Source organism: Numida meleagris, chromosome 7, assembly GCF_002078875.1.
Source record: "Numida meleagris isolate 19003 breed g44 Domestic line chromosome 7, NumMel1.0, whole genome shotgun sequence".
Lineage (NCBI taxonomy): Eukaryota > Metazoa > Chordata > Aves > Galliformes > Numididae > Numida > Numida meleagris.
This window is the reverse complement of record NC_034415.1, coordinates 24,093,560-24,114,592: the sequence shown is the minus strand read 5'-3', so window position 1 is coordinate 24,114,592 and position 21,033 is coordinate 24,093,560. Positions and strand designations below refer to the sequence as shown.

The following is a 21,033-nucleotide window of genomic DNA, read 5'->3' as shown; positions in this document are numbered from 1 at the left end:
CGAATTGGCCACTTGACAGCTAAATTTCCAATGGAAGTAACTTAATAAGAAATTGTATCAGTGGCATGTACTGGGGATTAATGTTAAAGATCTGTTATCACTGCCAAGTATTGACAAAGAATAAAATGGCAATAAAGGTGCTTAATAAAGGACCTGACATACGGAGTTGACTTAAGTTGTTTAGGAATCTGTCTGCTTCCGCACAGAGGACTTGAAGCTTGGAGACATGATGTGACAAACAGTGCTAACCCTTCTGCTTAATTCTTAAAATCTGTTCTGTCAGACATCAGCATTGGACTTACTGGTTTCCTTGGTTATACAGATTTCCTTGCCATTTCTTGGCACCTGCCATGCCAGCTGTATGTCGCGTCTTTTCACAAATAGCACCCAGCTGTCAGAACCACGTTGCCTACTGTTGTTTCCCCATTAACTTGTTAACAGTTTCATTTAGCTACTGAAATTTAAAATTCAGCATTTCAGAATTAAAGTTTTTAGCAATACTATGACTTCAGTGTTGGAATGCTTTAATTCTTTAGCCTGAATCTTCAAATGCATGCACTGTGTTTTACAGTATTTATTTACAGAACAGTATTTTTCATAACTTTTTTAGATAATAAAATAAAGGAAACAGAGTTAACTTATAAAAGAGTAAAATGAGAAAAGTAACTTATCTGTTCAGAATGTTGGCGTTTCCAGTTTTCATGGAATGCTCTTGAATTTAATTCTGTTGTTCATTAGAGTGGTGGTTGGGATTCCTATGCATCCATTGTTTACCATAAGGTAGAAGATTTGTCTTGCGCAATTGTAAAACACAAGAAAATGTCAAGATAAAGCAGACTGTCAGCAGTTATTAACTCAAGTGGATAGTAATCTTCCCAAATTGAAGATCCTTCTTGATGCAAGTTTGAAACTTACTTTTTTGGTAAGTAGAGTGGAACTTGAGTTACCGGTGTGGGTGTTACTGAACGCTTCTTGCAGTAGAAGTGAGAGATCTTGAGCTGCTAGGACCTTAGATTTTGAATGAAAATGAAAAACAGCTGTTAATGATCAGGTAGCTGATAGATAGGGAAAACGCTGCATTGCTTGGATGTATATTTAAGAGGTCAGGATGTTTCCAATTGTCTCTTGCTGAATTGACAAACCATTTTTAATGCTAATCCTCTTCCTGCTTTCCAAATGACAAAGGGTCTGGAAGTATATTATGTAACTGCTGAAATTAAGAGGCACTCTTGTGCAGAGTAAAAGATGGTATTCTGTTTCACTTGCGTATATTCTACAGGTAAGGAAGATGTCGCATGTTAGTATAAGTAGCCAGTCATACTCTAAGACTGTACAAACTGGAAGTAGATTAAGAATTTGGCAAAAATGCTGCTTGAAGCAAGATATACTTGCTTGAGTATTTAACTTGCTGATAACGCAGGTTGAAATTCTTGCCTTTATTTCAGAGGTCTGTCCTTGCTGCCATTGGCTGGCAAGAGGTCTTTTTAAGACCGTTTGCAGACTGTCAGCTTTCTCACCTTTCTATCTGACAGAGCCCAAGTCAATAAGGAATTCATTTATTAAATGCATTATTTCCATTTTCTCTCCACCCAGATGCCCCTGTGCACTGGAGCAAGAGCCAGGGCTCCCCCCTTCCCCACATTTTGCACTTCAGGAACCATTAATCAATTCTTTTTTTAACATTACACATCCACTGTTCTCTAATGTGCCCATTGTTTCATTATGTCAACCACGTCCTGCTGTTTGTCCTGCCACTCCCTGCTCTGTGTGTGTGTTCACCTTTCCCTTTTTTCCCCTGCTCATTTCCTTCCACAAACTCTTACCCCCATTAACCTGAACGCTAAGATTGTAATGCACACAATAAACGATCACATCGTTTGTTTTCAGCATCTCATAACAACTTGTAGTTTCAATTGCCTTTGCGTTATCTTCTTTTCATTATGTTTCTGTGTATGAAATTGTCCTTACTTTGTCCACGCTGGCGTGAGCTGTGTGCACTGTTGGGTGGTACCGCTTTGTCCAACCACTGCCCGCTGCCTTCTGGGCTGGGGGGCTCCACTTTCACACCTACATCCATTGGAGTGCGCTGACACGGCAGTGGTCAGTCCAAACCTCGGGTGGCAAGGAGTCATGCTATGCTCCTCTGAACAGGAATTGATGGCTATAACTCCAACGTGGTGCCAGCAGTGATGCAAGAGCAAATTGTAAAACATCACTCTTTGAATTTCTCAAGAGTGTCTTAGTTAATCGTGTGTGGTCTTTGGTTTTGGGTTTTAACACTGAATTAAAGGTAGATGTCTTGGGGGGTGGATTCTCTCTGGCTGACAACATCTTTCTCTACCTGCACTACTGTCCTCAATTTTTATTAAAACTGACCAATTTCGATTACCTGTGAGGGCGTAGGCCAGGCGGCACTGCGGGACGAACCCCGCGTGGGACGCGGGAGAAGAGGCCGAGTCTCGCAGCAGAGCCCCGCACCTGCTCACAGCGCCCTGCTCCCGCCTTCCCTGCCCGGCTCCGAGTCCTCGCCCCGCCCGGCCCGGGGCGGGCGCTGCCGCAGCCGCTCACCTGTGGGGGCGGCCTCTCGGCGGGGCCCGGCCCGGCCCTGCCCGAACATGCGCCGAGGCTCCCGGCTGCCGCCGCTTCACACCATGCCAGGTGGCTGCGGCGGCCGCGCGCGCCGGGGAGCAGCAGCAGCGGCACGAGCAGCAGCACGAGCACCGCCCCGCGCTTTCCTGCAGCCGCTGGAGCCGGACGCGACTCCCCCATGGAGCCCCCCGCGGGCAGCGGCAGGAGCGGGCAGGCCAGGTGCGGGCGGGGGGCGCGGGGCCGCCTCACCTCAGGCCGCGGGGGCGGCGCGGAGCGGCCGGGGCTGCGCTGCCGGATGGGTGAGCCCCGTCCCGCCTCAGCCGGGGCCTGGGGGGCTGGGCGAGCAGCCCGCCTGAGGCCGGCCGTGCTCCCAGCGCTTCCCAAGCACACGGTACCACCGAGGACGCGGAAACCGCCTTTCTTTTTCAGGTGCTTTTTTTCCTCTCTCCTCTCGCGTAGGAGGTCTGAGCAAATGATATACCTGTGCTGCAGTCCGTCAGGAGCTGCTTGCACGTCTATCTTTGTCTCTGCCGTCGCGTTTCGGAGCGGGGCGATGCTCCTGCCAGCACCGCGCCGCGCCTCGCCCCTCCCGGCCCGCAGCCTGCCCCTTCCACGAGTGCGCTCCCACTGCCCACACGGCACAGAAACTTCTCCTGTGTGCCTCGGAGGGAGCATTCCCTCGGCGGGATCGGTGTGTAAATAGCGTTCTTCCCTGAGGGTGACGCCGAGTTTTACGTGTGGGCGCGCTGAAGGTCTGTTTGCGGCCTCCCTGCTTGACTCCTGAAGCAATCTGCTTTTCGATCTACGCGGGGTTAAAAACAGCGAAGTTGCAGTTCTGTGAGGGGTCAGCGAAGTGGCTCTGCGCTGGAAGGGCGGCAGAGCCGGTGGCTCTCAGCGAGCTGCTGCGGATGGTTTGCTCCGTTTGTCCCTGGGCACTTTCCCTGTGTTTTAATATTGGAAACAGGGAGCATCAGTCTGAGACTTCAAAGGGTCTGCAGAAACCACGACAGAAAGCATTTCCTGCGTTGCAGGTTATACAGCCCATACGATAGCATTGATTTTTTTGTTGGCATCTGTGTTGGCGTCAGTCAGAATTAGCACAGAGGGCACCGCAAAATCCTGTCTGCTAAGATGGCGCAGTGCCTGGGCCCTGCCAACGGCCCGAAGTGATGCACGCATTTGTAACAGCTTTGTAACTTTGGTGTCACTCTGTCACAACATCTCTTTAATGGACCTCCCTGGTGGGGAAGGTGGGCCCTCTGTTTGCATAATGGCATCATTCAAAGGCTGCTGAGCTTCCAGGCCTCTTGTTTGTACTGCTGGTTACCAGCAGCGAACCCTGAGAGTTTGAAAATGCACCTGCCTGGCATGTCAGAAAGTTCTGAACGTGCAGAGGAACGTTTGCAAAGTGTCCCGAAGCAGTTTGTTGGATGCTCTTACATGGGGTTGTCCAACAGACGGTGCTGGGAACCCGGTGCTGCTGCCTCGTTGCCTTTCTGCAGCTCCATCTGCTGGAACCGGCGGTCATGTAGCAGCACCTGCAGAACTTCAGATGTTTTGGTTACTGTACTCCAAAATGCTGGAGTTGAATTGTGTTATGTATCAGGACTTTTGCTAATTAATGGAAAAATCATTAGTTAGTGTTTTCATATTATGCCTCACGTTTTTACTTAAAACTGCGCCTTTAACACCGCACTGAGTAATGTAGGAAATGTTTCTGTAGGTCTGAGCTCGTGGTTCCTGAGGTTTTGGATATGTTTTGGGAACAGATTGAAGTTATTAGGTTGTGGTTGGAGCAGAGGACAGTCTAGCAGGCTGCTTGGAACTAAGAACAAACATCAGGTTTTTGAACAGGAGTAATGGAAAGTGGACTCTCATTCTGCAGTTTTTCAGCCTTTTGTCTTTGATGCTAAAATTTCAGATGTCTTTTGTGGAAAACAGCAATGAGAAGATAGATATCTGAGTGTGAGGATGGTCATTCAGATAGACCTGACTGAAATCGCGAATGCAAGTCAGACAGAGTGCAGCGCTGTACTTATTACTATTCCACCTCTATGGCTCTGAGTAGAATTGTTGTCCTGAATTGGTGAAATCTTATCACTGTGCCTGCATCAAAATGTTTGATTTTTACCTGTCCACATTTCTTGTTAGAAAGGGAAAAAGTGCCAGGAAGTTCCCAGACTGCTCCAATTCCAAGTCCCAAATCCCCACTTTTTATTTTTATTTTTTAATCCTCATGTAAGTTTCTGAGTTGATTTTGCACCCTGAACTGGGGAGAATAGCCGTGTCCTTCCTGAGAGAGTTGTGTATAGAACAAACGTTCAAAATGGCTTTAGAAGCACTGAGTACCAAGAAGCCTTGCTGCTAGTACTTCTACTGTTCTTGAGTACTGATTCAATTTGCAGGTTCAAGAGAATTATAAAAGGGTTATACTGAAGTGCTGTGCTTCAATTTTTATTTAATTGGAGAGAATGTGGCATTGTTACTGGCCAAGGTACCGTGAAGTACGCTGTGCAGATAACTTCTCAAATATTAACTCCATTTATTGGAAGCTCTGAGGGAAAAAATACTTTGAAATTTTGTGTAAAGCAATAATTAAAGGCATGGCAGCGGTCTTCCGTTTGTCCAAAGTGTTTTGTCATTCCTGTATGTATGTTTATGAGAGCCTCAAGTACTGCTCAGCAAGGGAATTGGAACAGAAGCATGGTTTCTTTTTTTAAGTTGCAATAAAGCAACTGTGACTGAATAGTTCATTTTTAAAATGAGTTGCATATTTCTAATGCAAAAAAGAAACAAAACAAATAATTGTAGCTCAGAATAAATATTGCAGGAAAATGCCTTTGGGGCTAAAATGTGTACTTCATCCCTTTCGTGTTTTTCACCACATTGACATCTGAAAGAAGTAAGCGTGAAGTACAAACCAGACTGCAAACTGCTGAAGTCGGATCTGTGCATATCTCTGGGGACCTTCCAATTGGTCTTTATTCAGGTTGTTATTGGTAGGTAATGGAGAATCCAGCCAGAGGTAGAAATTGCCCAGCATCACTCCCTCACTTCCCACTGGATCTTATTTCAGTAATACCACGGACCTCTAACCTGATCTTGCTCTCCACAGAAAAATGAATGTCAGTGATGCTGTCGGGCTTCTAATGATGTACATGGCAGACATGAACTTGCATTTCACAAAATCCTTTTGTTGTGTGTGCTGTGAGCTTAAGTGTGCCCAGCACTACTGCCAGATAGTGGTCTAGAGCAGCTCTTGCTCGTTCCTTTTGATCTCGACAGGATTAGACCTTTACAGATTGAGAATAACTGCCAGAAGTTTAGGTCAGCCAGAGATAGCAAAACTGCGATTTGGAGGATTTGGGGAAAAGAACAAATGGGTATTGAAAGGTTATCTGAAGAACTTAAGACCCTTTTAAAAAAAAAAAAAGCGTTGTCATGATTCACATCTGTACTTTAAAGTGACAGACTGTGGAGTGTTTGAATCAATGAAAAGGAGCTGTTAAGCAGTAATACAGACTGATTTATGATGAAAATTTACTCCTAGTTGCAGTATTGCTGCATTCTGTAATGGGTTAAGAATTTGCAATTTGTCAGACTACATACATATGTACATTTATTTTATAAGCAGTCACAGCAGCAAACCGTCCACTGCTCACAGAAAGGGAGCTGCAGAAAGGACACACATACTTTTTATCTGTCTGAACAAATCTACCTAAGTGAATTTATTGTGCTGTTTGCCTGTTCAAATACAGGATGAGAGCTGTCAGCGTAATGCAACCCAGATCCTGCTCACTGCAAGTCAAACAGTGGTGGGACCAAGGGCAGAGCTGGAGTCTGCTGACTTGCTGGACTTTGCTCCTCTCCCGGACTGCTTGGCCACATCCCATTGTTCCGTGAGCTGTCACTGAAACCTAAGAGCCCGAAGCAGAGTATGTTTGTAAGAAAAGCCTGTGACACTGCTGAGATATCGGCAGCTGGGTGCTTCCAGGGCTGAGCTGGCCTCAGAAATAAAGGCAGGCTGTAAGAAGGAAGGGGACAGACTCTTCAATGAGGTCCGTTGTGATAGGACAAGGGGAAATGGCTTCAAACTGGGAGAGGGGGAATTTAGACAGTCTAGAAGGAATATGTTTTTTACAGTAAGAGTGATGGGGCACTGGGATGGGTTGCCCAGAGAGGTGGTGGGTGCTCTGTCCCTGGAGACACCTGAGGTCAGGCTGGACGGGCTCAGAGCCCCTGGTGGAGCTGAGGGTGTCCCTGTTTGGTGCAGGGGGTTGGATTAGATGGCCTTTAAGGGCCCCTTCCAACTCAAACCATTCTGTGATAAGCTGTGTCACCATCCCTTTGTGGTTTGAAGTACTGACAAAAGTCTGCTAGTTTTGGAATCGTATTGGTTTTGTGTTTCCCTATGAAACATTTGGAGAATATTCAAGCCTTTCTGATTGCTTTGCTGTTGGTAGAAATAATGGCATTTCTGCAGCACCTTAGGGGCGTTAGTCACAAGCCAGAAGCGTGCTCGAGAGCAGAGAACACTGCTGTGTTACTGCCTTGGCACGTAAACCAGGAAGGGATACAGTGGAATTAATTTTCTTACATAAACTTATTTGCTTTTGAATTATGAAAAAGTTTCTGTATTGTCTGAAAAGTGAATGGCAACAAATTATTAACCAGAGTTGCATTCTGGTTCTCCCTTTCATGGTAATGAGAGCAGTTCACACAAGATTGTTTCTGATCGGAATAGTTTGGGGTCTGTTGGCAAAACAGAAAAGGGATTCTTCCCAGGTGATGTGCTTTTTGTTTTCTTTACACGCAGGGATACTTTTCAGTCTTGGGATCAAAACATTTGTCGCAGAGCCTGGCTCTAAATGCTCGTCCATATGTTTAGAAAGCAACTGGCAAACTCATAATGGGCAAATGCGGTGACTGCAGTGTGTCCTGATATCTCCTAACTGCTCTGTGACTGTCCAGCATCACGACAGCACAAGGCAGTGTGGTATTAATAACTTCTGTAGTCAGTGGGGATCTGTTTGAGGGCATGCAATGGGACAGACGCCCTGCGTACCAGTAAGCCAAGTCGTGTTTGTGTGTTGGAGGTGCTTGAAATCAGGTAGGTTTTATTAAGAACCAAGTCTCTGACCTTACAGATATATGGTCTTGGATGCTCCTCAGGTCTGTGGTGGTTAAAGCTTTAGCACAGATGCACCCGGAGCAGCACAGTGTCTGTAGGCAGCCGGCTGCATGGCTTCATTACTGCTTCCTCTTTGGAAGAAAAGAAGCAGCTCTGGGCATTTGACTGATCTCTGTTCAGTTCCATTTCACGCTGCATAAAGAGATCGTTCAAGAATTTATTATTATTTTTTACTACACTTCTAGAAGGAGTGCTCCCTCAATGTAAAGGCAGTGCTAATGGTCATCTTTGTGTACATCGTGAGCTCTCCACCATCACAGTGGTGCAGGTGGGCTGACAAAATACCTTTGTATTGCCACCAGTACCTTGAAATAGAGAATTGTGTTGGTGCAACTCTGTCCTTTCTGCCAGTACAAGGAGAGTTTGTGCTGCCTTAAAATAGCTTGTGGTTGGCATTATCTTGTAAAAAAATGAAACTGTTAGAAATCCCTGGCTAATTGAAGCCAAAATATCACATTGTCCAAGCTGTTAAATATAAAATGAAATTAAGAGCAAATACTTCACAGTTACTTCACAGGAACCTTCTGAGCTGGATTTGTAGCCCTGCAGATGCGCTCTCCTTCCCTTCCATGTAGAAGGCTGTGTGCTCAGCAGCCTTTGCTGTGCTCAGAAGTACGTTCTGCTAGAAGAGCAGCTGCACATACAGGCAGAGCTACTGCCAGAACCCAGATTGGTGTTCGCTACAGTGGCTTCACTGATGTTCCCCAGTAAGATGAAAGCATTGCTGGCCATTACTGAGCACAGCTGCACTGGTGCTATGCAAGCCCCAAGACAGAAGGTCCCTGGCATGATTACAGAGATTTAAGATTTGTAGGTAAAAGTTTTAGATGTACTTTTTTTTTTTTTTTTGCAAAGTCCTCATAAATACTGAGTTCAAAGCAGTCAGTGGTTCAGCATTTTGCAGAATATAAGACTCGAGATTCTTTTTATTAAAGAAATCTGCAAAACCAGTAAGCATATGTGCTCCACACTTGTAGCAAGAAATCAGTCAGCATCAGTCAGTGAAATAAAACATATGCAGAAATATTTTAAGCCCTGTCTTCAGAAATAAATAAATAGAAATCTCCTTTTCCCTTTTGACCATGAAAACCATGATGATTCTTGTGCTTTTGAACAGGCTTAACTTTTCATTAATATTCAGGAATCTAATTTTGCTTAGTGTGCTTATGTATTTAGTTCTGTGTTGCTGTTGGCATAAAGAGGATCTGATGTTTAAGCAAAAAAAAACATTGCCTGGGATGCCCTGAGTCATTGTCCTTCTGGTGGGGACGCAGAGGGGTCAGCAGCTCAGGTCTCACATTGAGCCACAGGATGTGCTGGCCTTTGTGAAACACGCCGGCGGTGGTCCTTATGGCAGAGAACGATGGTTTCATAAATCATAAAACCGCAGTGAGAACCATGTGATTGTCCTCACAAGACCTGCAGCCAAAAAATCAAGAAATAGAACGAAGCTTCTAAAACCAAGGGGAAGAGAGGCTGAACTTGGAAATATTCCCGATCTTAGTTTTGTTTTCTTTAGTTGAAAGAAAATGTGGGGGAAGAGAGGTTGTCTGAGCTGTAATTGTTACCAGACAAGTGGTGCTCACAGGAAAGCAGCCAGCTCAAGTCTTGGAGAACTTGGCAGGAGCAGCGCAGCCCTCAACGCACACAGCTTTAGAGACCGATCTTGGAGATAAAGTACCAGTTAGACATCGGGTAAACTAGTGAAATGATGAACAGTCTTTCCAGAGTAGCTCATTATTACGGCACAGAAGCACCTGGGTTAATTGTAAGTTGTAATTAGTAATTATTTCCAACCGGGGGAAAAAAGGATAATGTCTTATCTCCAGCTGCAGCTCAGGTACACGCTGCTGTTAGGAACTTGTAATGCAGTCATTACAGGGGCAGCCTGTGGCTCTGTTAGGGTAATTTTTATACCAAGTGCAGCACAGGCTTTTCCTGTACAGGATGTCATAAAAACAGCAAGAGATTTCATCAGGTATGTTAATGTCTTCCAGGTATCTTCCTGAGATGATCCTTTACTCGTTTATCATTTTTGGGTCCTCCTCCAGCAGCTGATATCTTTGTTGTTGATACTGCTTTGTGTCACCTAACCGACAGGACCGTGCACAGGAGAAAACTTTTACCATTAGGTGATGTGCTCTTGGCAAAAATTAGCTCATAATTGATCAGCTTCTGCAGTGTAGCTACCTGGGTGACAGGTCATAGCTCTCGCTGATCGCAGCCACTGCCCTTACGTACAGGGGCAGTGATGCTGATGTGTCAGCAAAGCAGTTTGGGAGCATGCACTGTTTTATTTTGGACATAGTCAGCCAGATGAGCTCATCCCACTGATTCAGTTGTTAGTGCCAACCTGTTTCCCTTTGCGTGATGCTAAGGAGGTTTGTACAAAGACCGTAATTTCTCCCAACCTCCTAGGGCCCTGAGGACCACGCTGCAGCTCGGTGGTGGGTTCAAGCCTGGGCTGCGGAGTCATTTGCTGGGACAAAGCGCTGTCTTGTCCTCTCACCTGTCTGCTTCTCACTCTGACAGCAATTAGTGCCTCCAATCTCTGCATTTCGGTTGGCCTCGTTTGACTCCCCATTCCAGTTTGTAGGCTTCTGAGGCTGCGTGTGGTAATTTGGTTGGTTTGGGTCTGTAATTAGCAGGGTATTTGACTTCTGCCTTGGTGCTGAGTGAAGTAGCTGGTGCAGTACTAACTTCAGGCAGGCCTGTAGCTACTCTGGCAGCACCTCCCAGGTCAGTCAGTAGTAGCAGTGCTCTGTGCCTGGCTTCCAGGCGCTTGCCGTGACGCGCTGTGCCTGCAGGAGCGATGCTCGCACTGTCCCTGGCTGTGCTGGGGCTGCAGGCAGCGCCTGGGCATGCTGCACTGGGCACGGATGGCCATGTCAGGACACACCACAGCGCTGGCGGAAAGGTAAGGGGCAGGGCATGGTGTTTTCCATGTGGATTAGAGGCAGTTCTGATCTTACAGCTGAAAGCAGGAGGGAATCTGCAGCCTGCTGAAGCATGACTAATCACTTTGATACAATGCTCAGCATTTCTAGTTTCAGGTCTGTCTTTTTGTCCTGTTGCTTATAGCAATAAGTGATCGTTTGTAGCATTTATGTAAGATGTGTGCCTTAGTTTGGATTGTAAGCCCTTTTCTTGGGAGCTACATGAAATCTCTGGTTTCTTTGGAGCATTAGGGAAGCGTGCTACTCATGTTATTGCTGCTGCTGAGGGTGGAACTGTGCTAATAATCCTTATTCCTGAGAAGATGCCAGCTAATTAATGTATCTTATTTGTGCCTTGAACTTCAACATATTTTTTTAATTTATTTATCATCTTTCTGTTTTAAAAGGAGCATTTTGAAAAGGTGTATTTGTATTGAATGGGTTTTGATTTATAGTTCTCCTGCACAGTGATAAACAGAACAAAACAAAACCAGATAAAACGTTACTAGTCCAAATATTTTAAAACAGAAGAAAGTGTGTTTTATGTATTGCTAAATGTTTGTTTCAGGGTTGAAAAAGACACATAAGAACCATAATACGCGCAGGCAATAATTAACAAAGTTATGGTAAGTCAGGCTCAGAATTGGCTTGGGGAGCCAGGCTGGCATGTTACCGCACATTGCACAAGGCGGTGGCAGGGCTGGGTTAGTCCGTGTTTGCAGAGCACTCAGAGAGTCTCCTGGGTGCAGGATTTGCAGTGTATCTCAAGTGTGATGACAGCAGCCGCTATGAACAGCGTTGTATGATGTCTCTTCAAATCTACAGTCATGGTTTTCATATGTGTAGTAATGGTCTTTCTTCTTTGCAGTCTTTATTAAAATCAAAACCAGAACGCAGCTGCAGTGGTTATTGCTGATGCTATCTGTCTGTTCTATGCTCCCCTATCTGTTTTCCTGAAGATGATACCAGGATTTTACTGCCTGTTTCTCCTCTCAGCAGGCTGTTTTGCCCTTTTTTAAGACAGTAACAGTTTCCCAGTAACAAGGCAGTTTGCATCACTTAGGGCTGCTGGAGTCAGAAACTCAATGAGGATTTTTTCTGTATTTTGTTGGGGCAATTTTTTGACCAAACTTACATGTGACATATTAATGCTATGTAGCCCTTTGATCATTAGATGCAGATGTTTCAGCTGTCCTGACACTGACCAGGTTACTTTAACTTTGTTAGTGCAAGGCCTAATTTGTTTCATCTGTGGATTGATGTCCAGCAATTCTGATGGGGAGGAACTTGGGCCCAAATGTTTTCAGCTGGTCTGTGTTATCCCATTGCCAGTAACCCACAGACCAGCTGAGAGCCCTTGATGAAAGGTCAGGTTGACATCAGAGTGCTGTGAAGGAGAAAAGTGCAGTCAGACTACAAAGGTAATCTTCTGACTTAGAGATGTAGCAGCAGATTAGTATTGGAGTGCAGCATCGCTTCTAAGAGACAGGGATGTTCCCAGGAGTGTGCACAGTGTGAGATTTTAACCAAACTGTGAGTCTGTAGTAGTCTGCTGGTCAGGAACCAAGCTGAGCATGAGCTGAACTACAGCAGCTGTTCCGGCAGCAGTTGATAGAACAGTCTGGAGTGGGCTGGAATCATCTCATCCTTAAGCAAGTGGTAATCATAAAGTAATGAACCTGCAGTCTTTATGAGGCTCACACCCAGTGCTCCTGTGTTCCTGCTAAACGAGCTCATCAAAATGCCCTGCTCCCACCTGGTACTGCTGCCTACTCAGGTTCTTATTTACAGCACATGTGGTGCCTTTTTATCCTGAGGAGGCAGAAAACCTGAATTGCTTTCCATGTGTCCCAGAGCAGGAGTTCAGATAAGAGACAAAAAAAAAAATAAGGCACTCATATTATGTAAGCATTAGGAGCGGACTGGGAGTAAGGCTAGCCCTGAAGATGGGAAGTTGAAATGTACAAGTACTGCACTGCTAGAAGGAGAACAGATGTGCTGAGTTTATCTTCTCTTCTTCTGGCAGGTCACCAGCATCAGACCTCAACGCGGCACTGCATGAGTGCATGGCAGCTCTGGATTTATTTCTTAGCAACAAGTTCTCAGATGCTTTGGCTTCTTTACAAGCAAAGTAAGTTGGCTACTTTTACTAGTTTTCATTTGTTTATTTTCTGCTTTGCTCTCTCCCATAAGAATTAACTAGACAGCTAGTTCTCTTATCAATCATTGATAAGACTGTGTGGTTTTGGTTCAGGAGGAGAAGGTAAGTAATATATTACATTTTGGGGAAGCCTGAATAAGTGCTTTACACTTGGTTGAGTAAATAACATAATTGATCAAAGGTAACTACAGAAAGTACTGAATTTCTGTCCAAAGACATAACTCCTTTTGCTGTAGCACAGGATATGAGATTTTTCTCTCCTAAAAGAGTAAAATCTATCTTCTGACACTTTTTTTTTTTCTCCTCCTTTCCCATATTTTCTTGTATCCAACAGGAGTTACTAGTTTTATGTCAGCAACTGATAATGAATTGTCAAGCTTAGGGCATGTTACTCAAGGTTTCAGTTCATATGTTTGAGTTTGCTTTGTGGCATGATTGTTATTATTTTCTTAAAGTTTCTGCAAGTGGTGAAGTATTAATCATGCTTTATTTTACAACTTAGTGTTGTGCACATGTGTCCTAATTACAGTGTTGCCCACCTGCAGGCAGTGGGGTCCAGAACTTCTGAAAATTGTTTTATCTTGCCAATGTCTCTGATTTCTTTTTCATACCCTGTCCTGAAGTTACCTGTGCTCTTGGCTTGTTAAGTCTATGGTTAATTCATGTGTTTTTTCCCCGTCAGTTTGCTCCATTTATTTTTGAGCCATCAGCAAATTACGTTGTGCCTTCTTTCAGATGACTGAAATATCAAGTAAAATTCATAGATAATGGAAGCTTTCTGTTTTGCCACCTCAGTTTGCCATTTACTTTATCCTTAACTGCATGACTTCAGAGGTGTTTGGGGATATCCGTGATCTGATGAGTCACGTAATCGGAGCTCTGGGTGTTCACATGCAGAACTCAGTGTAAGGACATGCAAACACTTTTCAGTAAACACTATGGCTCTTGGTGTGTACATTTGCTCAGACCTGTATGAGGCCTCAGATATCCTCAGTGATAGCAGGAGTAGTAGCTTGCATCAGCTTCATTTCTGCCCAGCTGTCCTTTTACTCACCTCGTTTATGTGTAAGTGTAGTTGTCAGTGTTCTGCACCTCCTTCCCTTCCTTTTTTCATGTCCTCCACAGGTTGTGACTGTTCAGGCAAGAGCCACCTAAGGGCAGGAGTGTGTGCTTGATATCCATCAGGGATTAGTGCATGCTGTATATCTGCTTTGCTTTGCTGAGGTGTTCACCTCAGTTTTTGATACCAGAATATTTGGCTTACCCAGTTAAGTACACTCTGAAAGACATTATGATAAACTGTAGGCTCAAGTATATTGCTAGAACTGGTTTTATTCACAGCGATGTTGTGTTTATGTATGATCAGAAGATATCATTAAAATGGTAAGAGGAATGGCTGTTATCATTAAATTCTGGTAGTAAAGCCCCTGTGCCCATCTGGAAATGCTTATTCAGTGCCTAGCTTAAAATGGAGAGATACTTAATTGGAAGGAGGTTTCAATACACTGCAAAAGCTAGCAAGGCTGTGTTGTTTTTTGTAAATCCATTTTCTTGTATTGCATGTGCTTTCCGTCCAGCTTTTGTTAGGCCCTGCAGAATACATTTCACGAGCTGCTATTCTGTTTTTGTACCTGAGTGTATAGCATATTGCAAAACAATTTTGAAACTGGTTTTTCACATTAGCCTGTTGTTATGAGGAAGCCTTATTCCTATTGTCCTTTGGCAGCAAGGGAAATGCAGGCTTATGGTGTTTGCAAGCATGATGCAGAAACAGGATGCTAAATTTCCCCACAGATGATACCCATCAGGAACACGTTCCATCTCTTCAGGGAATGACGAGCTGTAGAGTGGGCACATGTGGTAATGCTGTTTTCTTTGGGAGTCATCAGTTCCTCGCTGTTGCCTTTTAGTGTGCTGAGATTCAAAATTGGTTTTCACAGTCCATAAACATTCTATCTTTGTTTAAAGAAATACTTCTCAGTTTCTACACGCTTGTAAAGAATATCTTACCCTAGATTTTGCTGCTTTACCAGTTGTGTAAAAGTTGAGGACATACTCTGCTCTGTATTACATTATTGTATATTCACTAAATTACTCACATTTGGCTTCCACAGTGAGTGTATTTCCAACTGATTTGTATCATGTGTAACTGAGAGCAGATTTTGGCAATGTATGAGAGTTAAAATCAGAAGCTCTTTCTTAGCAGCTCAAAAAGAAATAGCTGAGGATATTGTCTAGAATCGTCGCTGTGATAAAGTTCTTTTTTCCTGTTAGGAAAATAATATCCTCCATAAAGATGAGATTTTGTTTCATAAAAGCTTTAATCTGGCATTTTTTGCTTAACAGCACAGAACATTTTGTTTCCTGAGACATTTTTAAGTTTTAGAGTCAGTTTTCTTTCTTAACATGGTTATTGTACAACTGTGGTTTCTTTTAATTTCTGCACTGTTTAATTAGTTTGATCTCTTATATGGAATATTCATACTAAGTCTAAGAAGTCCAAGAAACTCCTTAAACTCAGTCACCAAGCACAGCAGTTATTTTTAGTATGTACCCTGTTAACTGTGACAGGGAGTATCAGTGAGACAGTCTAGTCACTGGGGTGGGTACACATCTCGTGTTCCTCCTCAATCTCAAGATACAGCAAATCAATTAAAAGCTGACTAGATTTTTAGCTCTCATTTAGTTCAAAACAGTTAACGGTCGCTGAAAGAGTTGATGAGGGCAAGATTTCTCATTCCTTTTCGTGAAACAAATGTTCAATATTTTAACAATTATCCTGCAAGAAAGAATGGCATAATGATAGTTTGCTGATACCAGGTCACTTGGGAGAATAGTAAAAAATGAAGATTAATTCATGACGCAGTACTCTGGATCACTGGTTAAGCTGCAGCACGTCTGTTTTGCTGCTTGTATATTAGAAGTATGAGAGCAATTCATTCTAGGCAGTAGATATTATGCAAGAAATAGTCTCCAAAAACCACTGGAGATGTTAGTGTCTATTTATTGTCTTGATGTCTATTCTAGAATGACTGTGTCTGAAAGTCTGAGTTAAATCCTTTCATATATGAATATGTCAAATGGGTATGATGACATTCTGCTTTATTGGTTACCTGTGAAATTGTTATTGGAATATTGGAGTTCTGTGGTACATATTTACTGTCACTGGAATTTTTAAAAATCCAAATTGCAGTATTAAATGTTGTGTATTCTGAGATTTAAAAAGCTTGAGGAAGTTATTAAGGTTTGAACAGAAACTTTTTGTAATGACTGCCTTTGTTGTGTGGTGAGATGTATTGTAAAAAAAAAAAAAAAGCTATGGGGTTGTTCATTGGTGCAGAGAAGGTTTCTCAGAACTATCTAACCAAGAAGGTCTGTGATGGTCAAAGTGAACAGTTCAAGAGTAAGGGGAAGCACATGGAGGTAGATTGATGCTCTAGACTGTGTTTAGATGAAGACAGTTCTGCTCCACAGAAAGCTTGAGTTAGCTATTTATGGTAAAGAATGTCAAGAACATGAAGAAGGTCATTATTTCCACTTTTTTAATGACTGGAGTCTGGAGGAACAGAACTTTATATTCTTTGTAAAAAGAACATTCATATATATTGTTGCCAAAACCTGACTTAATTATACGTCTCACCTCCTGGCTGAAATTACTTACTAGACTCCATATTTTATAGAACTGTTTATTTCAAAAAGGCTGAGGGGTACTTTTGTGAAATCACAGCTTTTTGGCTTTGACCAGATTTAGACCATTCCTCTGACATGTGCTGACTGGGGAACCAGACTGTTGGTTGATTTAAATGGTCTTTCCTAATTGTAAACTTAATACTGTTGGGGAATTTTCGTAGGAAATAAGTCTTTATTGGAAGATGTCCAGTTATCAAAATGGAGGCTTCCCATAGAAGCCCACGCAATAGTCTAGAGGGTTGTTGGGACTTCTGGTGGAATTTCTGGACGGAGCGGAGTAAACTTTTCAGTCCCCATATGTCCACATCCTCCTGAGGCAGCTTGGGTTTGAATCCTGATCCCTCATTCTTGGAAATGCCTTGATGAACAGACTCTTTCTCAGTCCTTGCTGTTGGGTTTGTTTCAGTAGATACAAGCGTTTTAATACTAAGAGCACAAAATTGACCCTGGGCTTTCTATAAGCTGGCGATGTGTGTCGTACCATTGAATTACTGTTAAAGAATCCCCAAAAGGATTTTAGGCTCTATGTTTCTCACACAAAAGATTGGCCTTGAGTCAATTCTGAGGTTAAAACAAGCCAAGCTTTTAGATTTTCACACTTCAGCTGGAGAGGAGAGCTGCTGGTATCTTCATGTAGGTACTTGTTTCAAGTGGGAATAGGTGATCTCCAGCAGGTCTTGAAGAAGGGCAGTGCTACAGAGATGATAATGGTTGTACTGCAGTTGGAGAACAGACATGTGGCATAACTCCATAAGTGCCTGAAGATATTACTAGTAATCCTCTTATTCAGCCATGTGATACCAGCTACTTGGGTAAGTCATTAATCAGAATATTAGTTTATGTCATAAAGACTTGTTAACTCTGGCAGTGTCCTGAGGAAGAGTTGAAATGTCTTGCTGAGGAATTGAAAGAAAAAAAAAAAGCTGTTACACTTCATTTTAAATCCATCCATATAAAGTGCAAGACTTATAGCAAAACATAACTGGTAATCTCAATTATTCATTTAGTATAAATGTTACATTTGGTTACAGATAGTTGCATTGATGTCTTATCTCCCAGCTCCAAGAAAAGAAAGGCTTAAGTTTTGATGTTGATAGATACCAATTGACTAATGAAAAACACTGACTTACTTTAAACTCCTGTAAAACATCATAAGTGAAATAGATGAAGCTATTGCTTAGGGCAGGATTGATTTGGCATCAGAAGCAAATTGCTGGAAAGGGAAATCCCTCTTCACGGTTGTGTATTTGAAAAGTATGAATTTTTCTTTCAGAACGGTGGATTTAATGTTTACCTGGTTTGATTCTGACAGCAAATTTCTGAAAATTTGGATGAGGTCTATTTTAGTGCCTTCCCTGTGCTTTGAATTTGAAAGGATTTTATTTTAAAAAATCTGAGGAGGTGAATTGTGTTTATCTGTGCCAGCTGAGGCTGGTGAGTAATCAAATGAATAGGAACACTTCATCGGTTGGCATGTTATAATTTGTTCTTTTTTTTCTACTTTACATTGTCAGTCTACTGAAAGAATCTCAGTCTGGGAGACTGAGACAGAGCTGTCCTGATTCCGTGGGATTTTATACCAATTTCTCTATTATTGGTTTGTTCTCCTTTTTTCACTCTGGAGATGAGGTGGATGTCAGCGTAGTTCAGGGGCTCACAGTGCTTGCAGCAGTAGGTCGTTTCCCAAAATGGCTTTTCTGCTGCACTGGCTTAGACGTTGGTTAGAGCAGCTTGTTAGGTAACCTGTGGATGTGATGTGTGCAACTATGAGTTAAGGACAATCAGAAAATGCTGATTTTGTGTGGTGTAAAGATGTGCACTGCAAATTTCTTCAGTGCAGCCAGCATGCTCTGTGCCATGTGTACTGGAAAAAGGGAGCCCTCAGGCGTCGTGATGGAGGTTGGCAAGGGAGGTACCAGGTGTCTTTATAATGCCAGCACTAGGTATAATTTTAATCCCTAAATCTGAAAACATATATATACAAGGCAAGTCTCGATCATACAATCGCTGGGATTTCTCTTTGTTCATTTTATTGCATGTTGTCACTGAGAAGGTTTTTTTTGGCTCTGGAAAACACAACCAAATGTCAGGGACTCCTGAGGACACTTCAGGGTGTTTCACTCCAGTCAGCAAAAGAATCAATGGGTGATAGTGTATGAATGGTTTAAAAAACTTAAAGGTGTTAGAAAGCAGAAAGAGGTTCAGATCACCACGGTGAGTTACTAGATCACTGATGAATGCAGGGTTGTCTTAAATTACCTTTAAGATTATATTTCAGTGCAATCCAGATATCGAAAGCCAGAGAAGAAAGCAAGTGAATTGAGGTGTCTCAAAAGCTGGGCAGTAGAGAACTATCTGATCCATTCTAAAAGTGTGAACAATTGAAATAACAAACATAGCTCTTTAGCAGTGTTTGTCTGAGTTGTGGGATTTGTCACAAGTGAATTAGAAAAGTCCGTAGGGAGTGCCTATAGCAGGAGTTCATCTGAGCTTTCCCTTCAACATGTTTCCCAAGTTGTCATTGTTGGACATCTAGGCCTGAAGATACTTGGATTCATTTTCAGATGGTTATAATGTGGGTACAAAGTAAATGTTCGAAGTGTGTGCAGTGTATAAACCCTTACTGCCAGAGAAACGGTGCTGGCAATGTCTGCAGATTAGGATTGCTTGTATTCCTTGCATTCTTGACATATCTTTTGGTTTTCTGTAAAAGAGGCACCATCTCAAGTCCCACAGAATAATACCTAAATTGAGCAATTTGTGGTGGAAAGTTGACAGAACAGAAGAGGAGGAAAAATTAATCATGTTCGGTTTAGACTGGAATACTTCTAGCAGGAAAATCAATTTGAAGAAGATGCTACTTTGGCTAGGGTTGTAGTATTGTGTTACTTATCTCCTTGAGCCTGTCCTGAGTAACTGTCCCAAAATAGAATGATGTCTGAATTTCTGTCATGTGTTGTTGAGTTAATTTAGGTAATTTATTAAAGAGGAAAAAAAAGAGATTTGTTTTCCCTGAATAGTTAGCCATGTGGTTAATTCCTGTACTTTATGTACATTCAGTACCTGTCCTTGGCTCAGAATTGGAACGTCTCAGCACAGTTATTGAAACTGGAGCTGTAGTCATCATTTCCTGTACAAGTCAGAATCTGTTAGCATTTCTTGGTTATATTAACTGTTCATAAGTCCTTTATGCCTGATTTCCAATTCATTTAGACCTAGTTCCCATCAGACTGATATGTTTCTGGAGTTGGATTTGTATTTGTTTTTTAAAGTAATAAAAGCAAAGCAGTTCTGCTTTGAATCCTGTGTTTTCTTGCAGAACTAAAGACAGTATGTATCATGCACTGACTTATGCCACCATTCTGGAAATGCAAGCTATGATGACGTTTGATCCTCAGGACATAATGAATGCAGGAAACACAATGAAAGAAGCTCAAGCCACCTGTCAAAAGTAAGTGTGGGGCAATTCAGTCGCTGAAGCTGGAAGTTGACATCATGGGGCCATTTAGTCCAACCTCTTGCTCAAAGGAGCCTCAATTACAATGTCAGACCACATACCTTAGTGTTTTCAGCAGTCTGTTCCTGAAAACTTTTGTTTACCACAATATGCAATTTTTTTTTGTCAATTAGTTTTTTTTGTCCTATCCATTGTACTGATTCTGGTGTGTCTGGAGGCTATTTACCATTAATAGATGCTGAGAATCTTTCCATTTGGTGATCATTTTGCTGTAACCAGCTGTCTTTGAAACGGTGTGCACATGCACACAAAATGATTCAAAAAGCCTCCTGACCCTTTCCACCATCGTGGGTTTCTGTGCACAAAGGATAAAAAACAGATCCCAGGAGGAGCATATTGGTGAAATTTTACATGGAATATTCTCATGTTTGCATATCTAGTGAGATGACAGTGAGTTGGTGAGCAATAGAGGTATCTTAGAGACTGTAAAGATAACCAACTGAAATATATGGTTCTCATGTTCCTTTGTGCTCAGAATGACCAAACTGACTTTTCTGCAGGTTTAGGAAGAAATCTACAGTAGCTGATTCCATCAACAACCTTGTGCATAGACAAAGCCTTGAAAACTTTACTGAAGGTAACACTGTCTCTTCTTTTCTTTTTTTTTTTGCTGGAATTAGAATTGTATAGAGTTGGTAATATGCAATAGCACATTAGGTGAACAACTCACTGATAAAACTGATGATTTACCAGCAATTGCTGGATTTGTGTTTTGGCAGTTGTTGTGTCACCAAAGTTGCTGACTGTTTTATGTTGGCTATTGACTCAATATTTCCAAAAATTACTGCATAAGGAAATACCTAGAAGTACATGGGGAAGTGCCAGAAAGGCTCTAGATCCAAGAATTTCTGGAAGTAAGCGGGGAAATTTCTGCAAAATTTCTCTGTGTACCATTACTGCTTGGAGCTGCTTAGTTAGTCTAGAACTGAAACACTGTAGGCAATTTTGA

General features: G+C 42.6%; 1 protein-coding gene across 4 annotated transcripts in view; it reads left to right on the top strand.

The window, feature by feature from the left end:
• TTC39A (tetratricopeptide repeat domain 39A) overlaps positions 2,997 to 21,033 on the top strand; it is a 43,779-nt gene continuing 25,742 nt past the window's right edge. The window contains exons 1-4 of one of the 4 annotated variants that reach the window (XM_021404360.1): positions 2,997 to 3,018; positions 12,743 to 12,847; positions 19,887 to 20,018; positions 20,585 to 20,661. In XM_021404360.1, coding sequence (XP_021260035.1) covers positions 12,783 to 12,847; positions 19,887 to 20,018; positions 20,585 to 20,661 — 274 coding nt within the window. In that variant the 5' untranslated portion in view covers positions 2,997 to 3,018; positions 12,743 to 12,782. Of the gene's footprint in view, positions 3,019 to 10,539; positions 10,698 to 12,539; positions 12,621 to 12,742; positions 12,848 to 19,886; positions 20,019 to 20,584; positions 20,662 to 21,033 lie in introns of those variants that run through there. The other 3 variants (XM_021404361.1, XM_021404363.1, XM_021404364.1) reach the window with 3 other exon arrangements.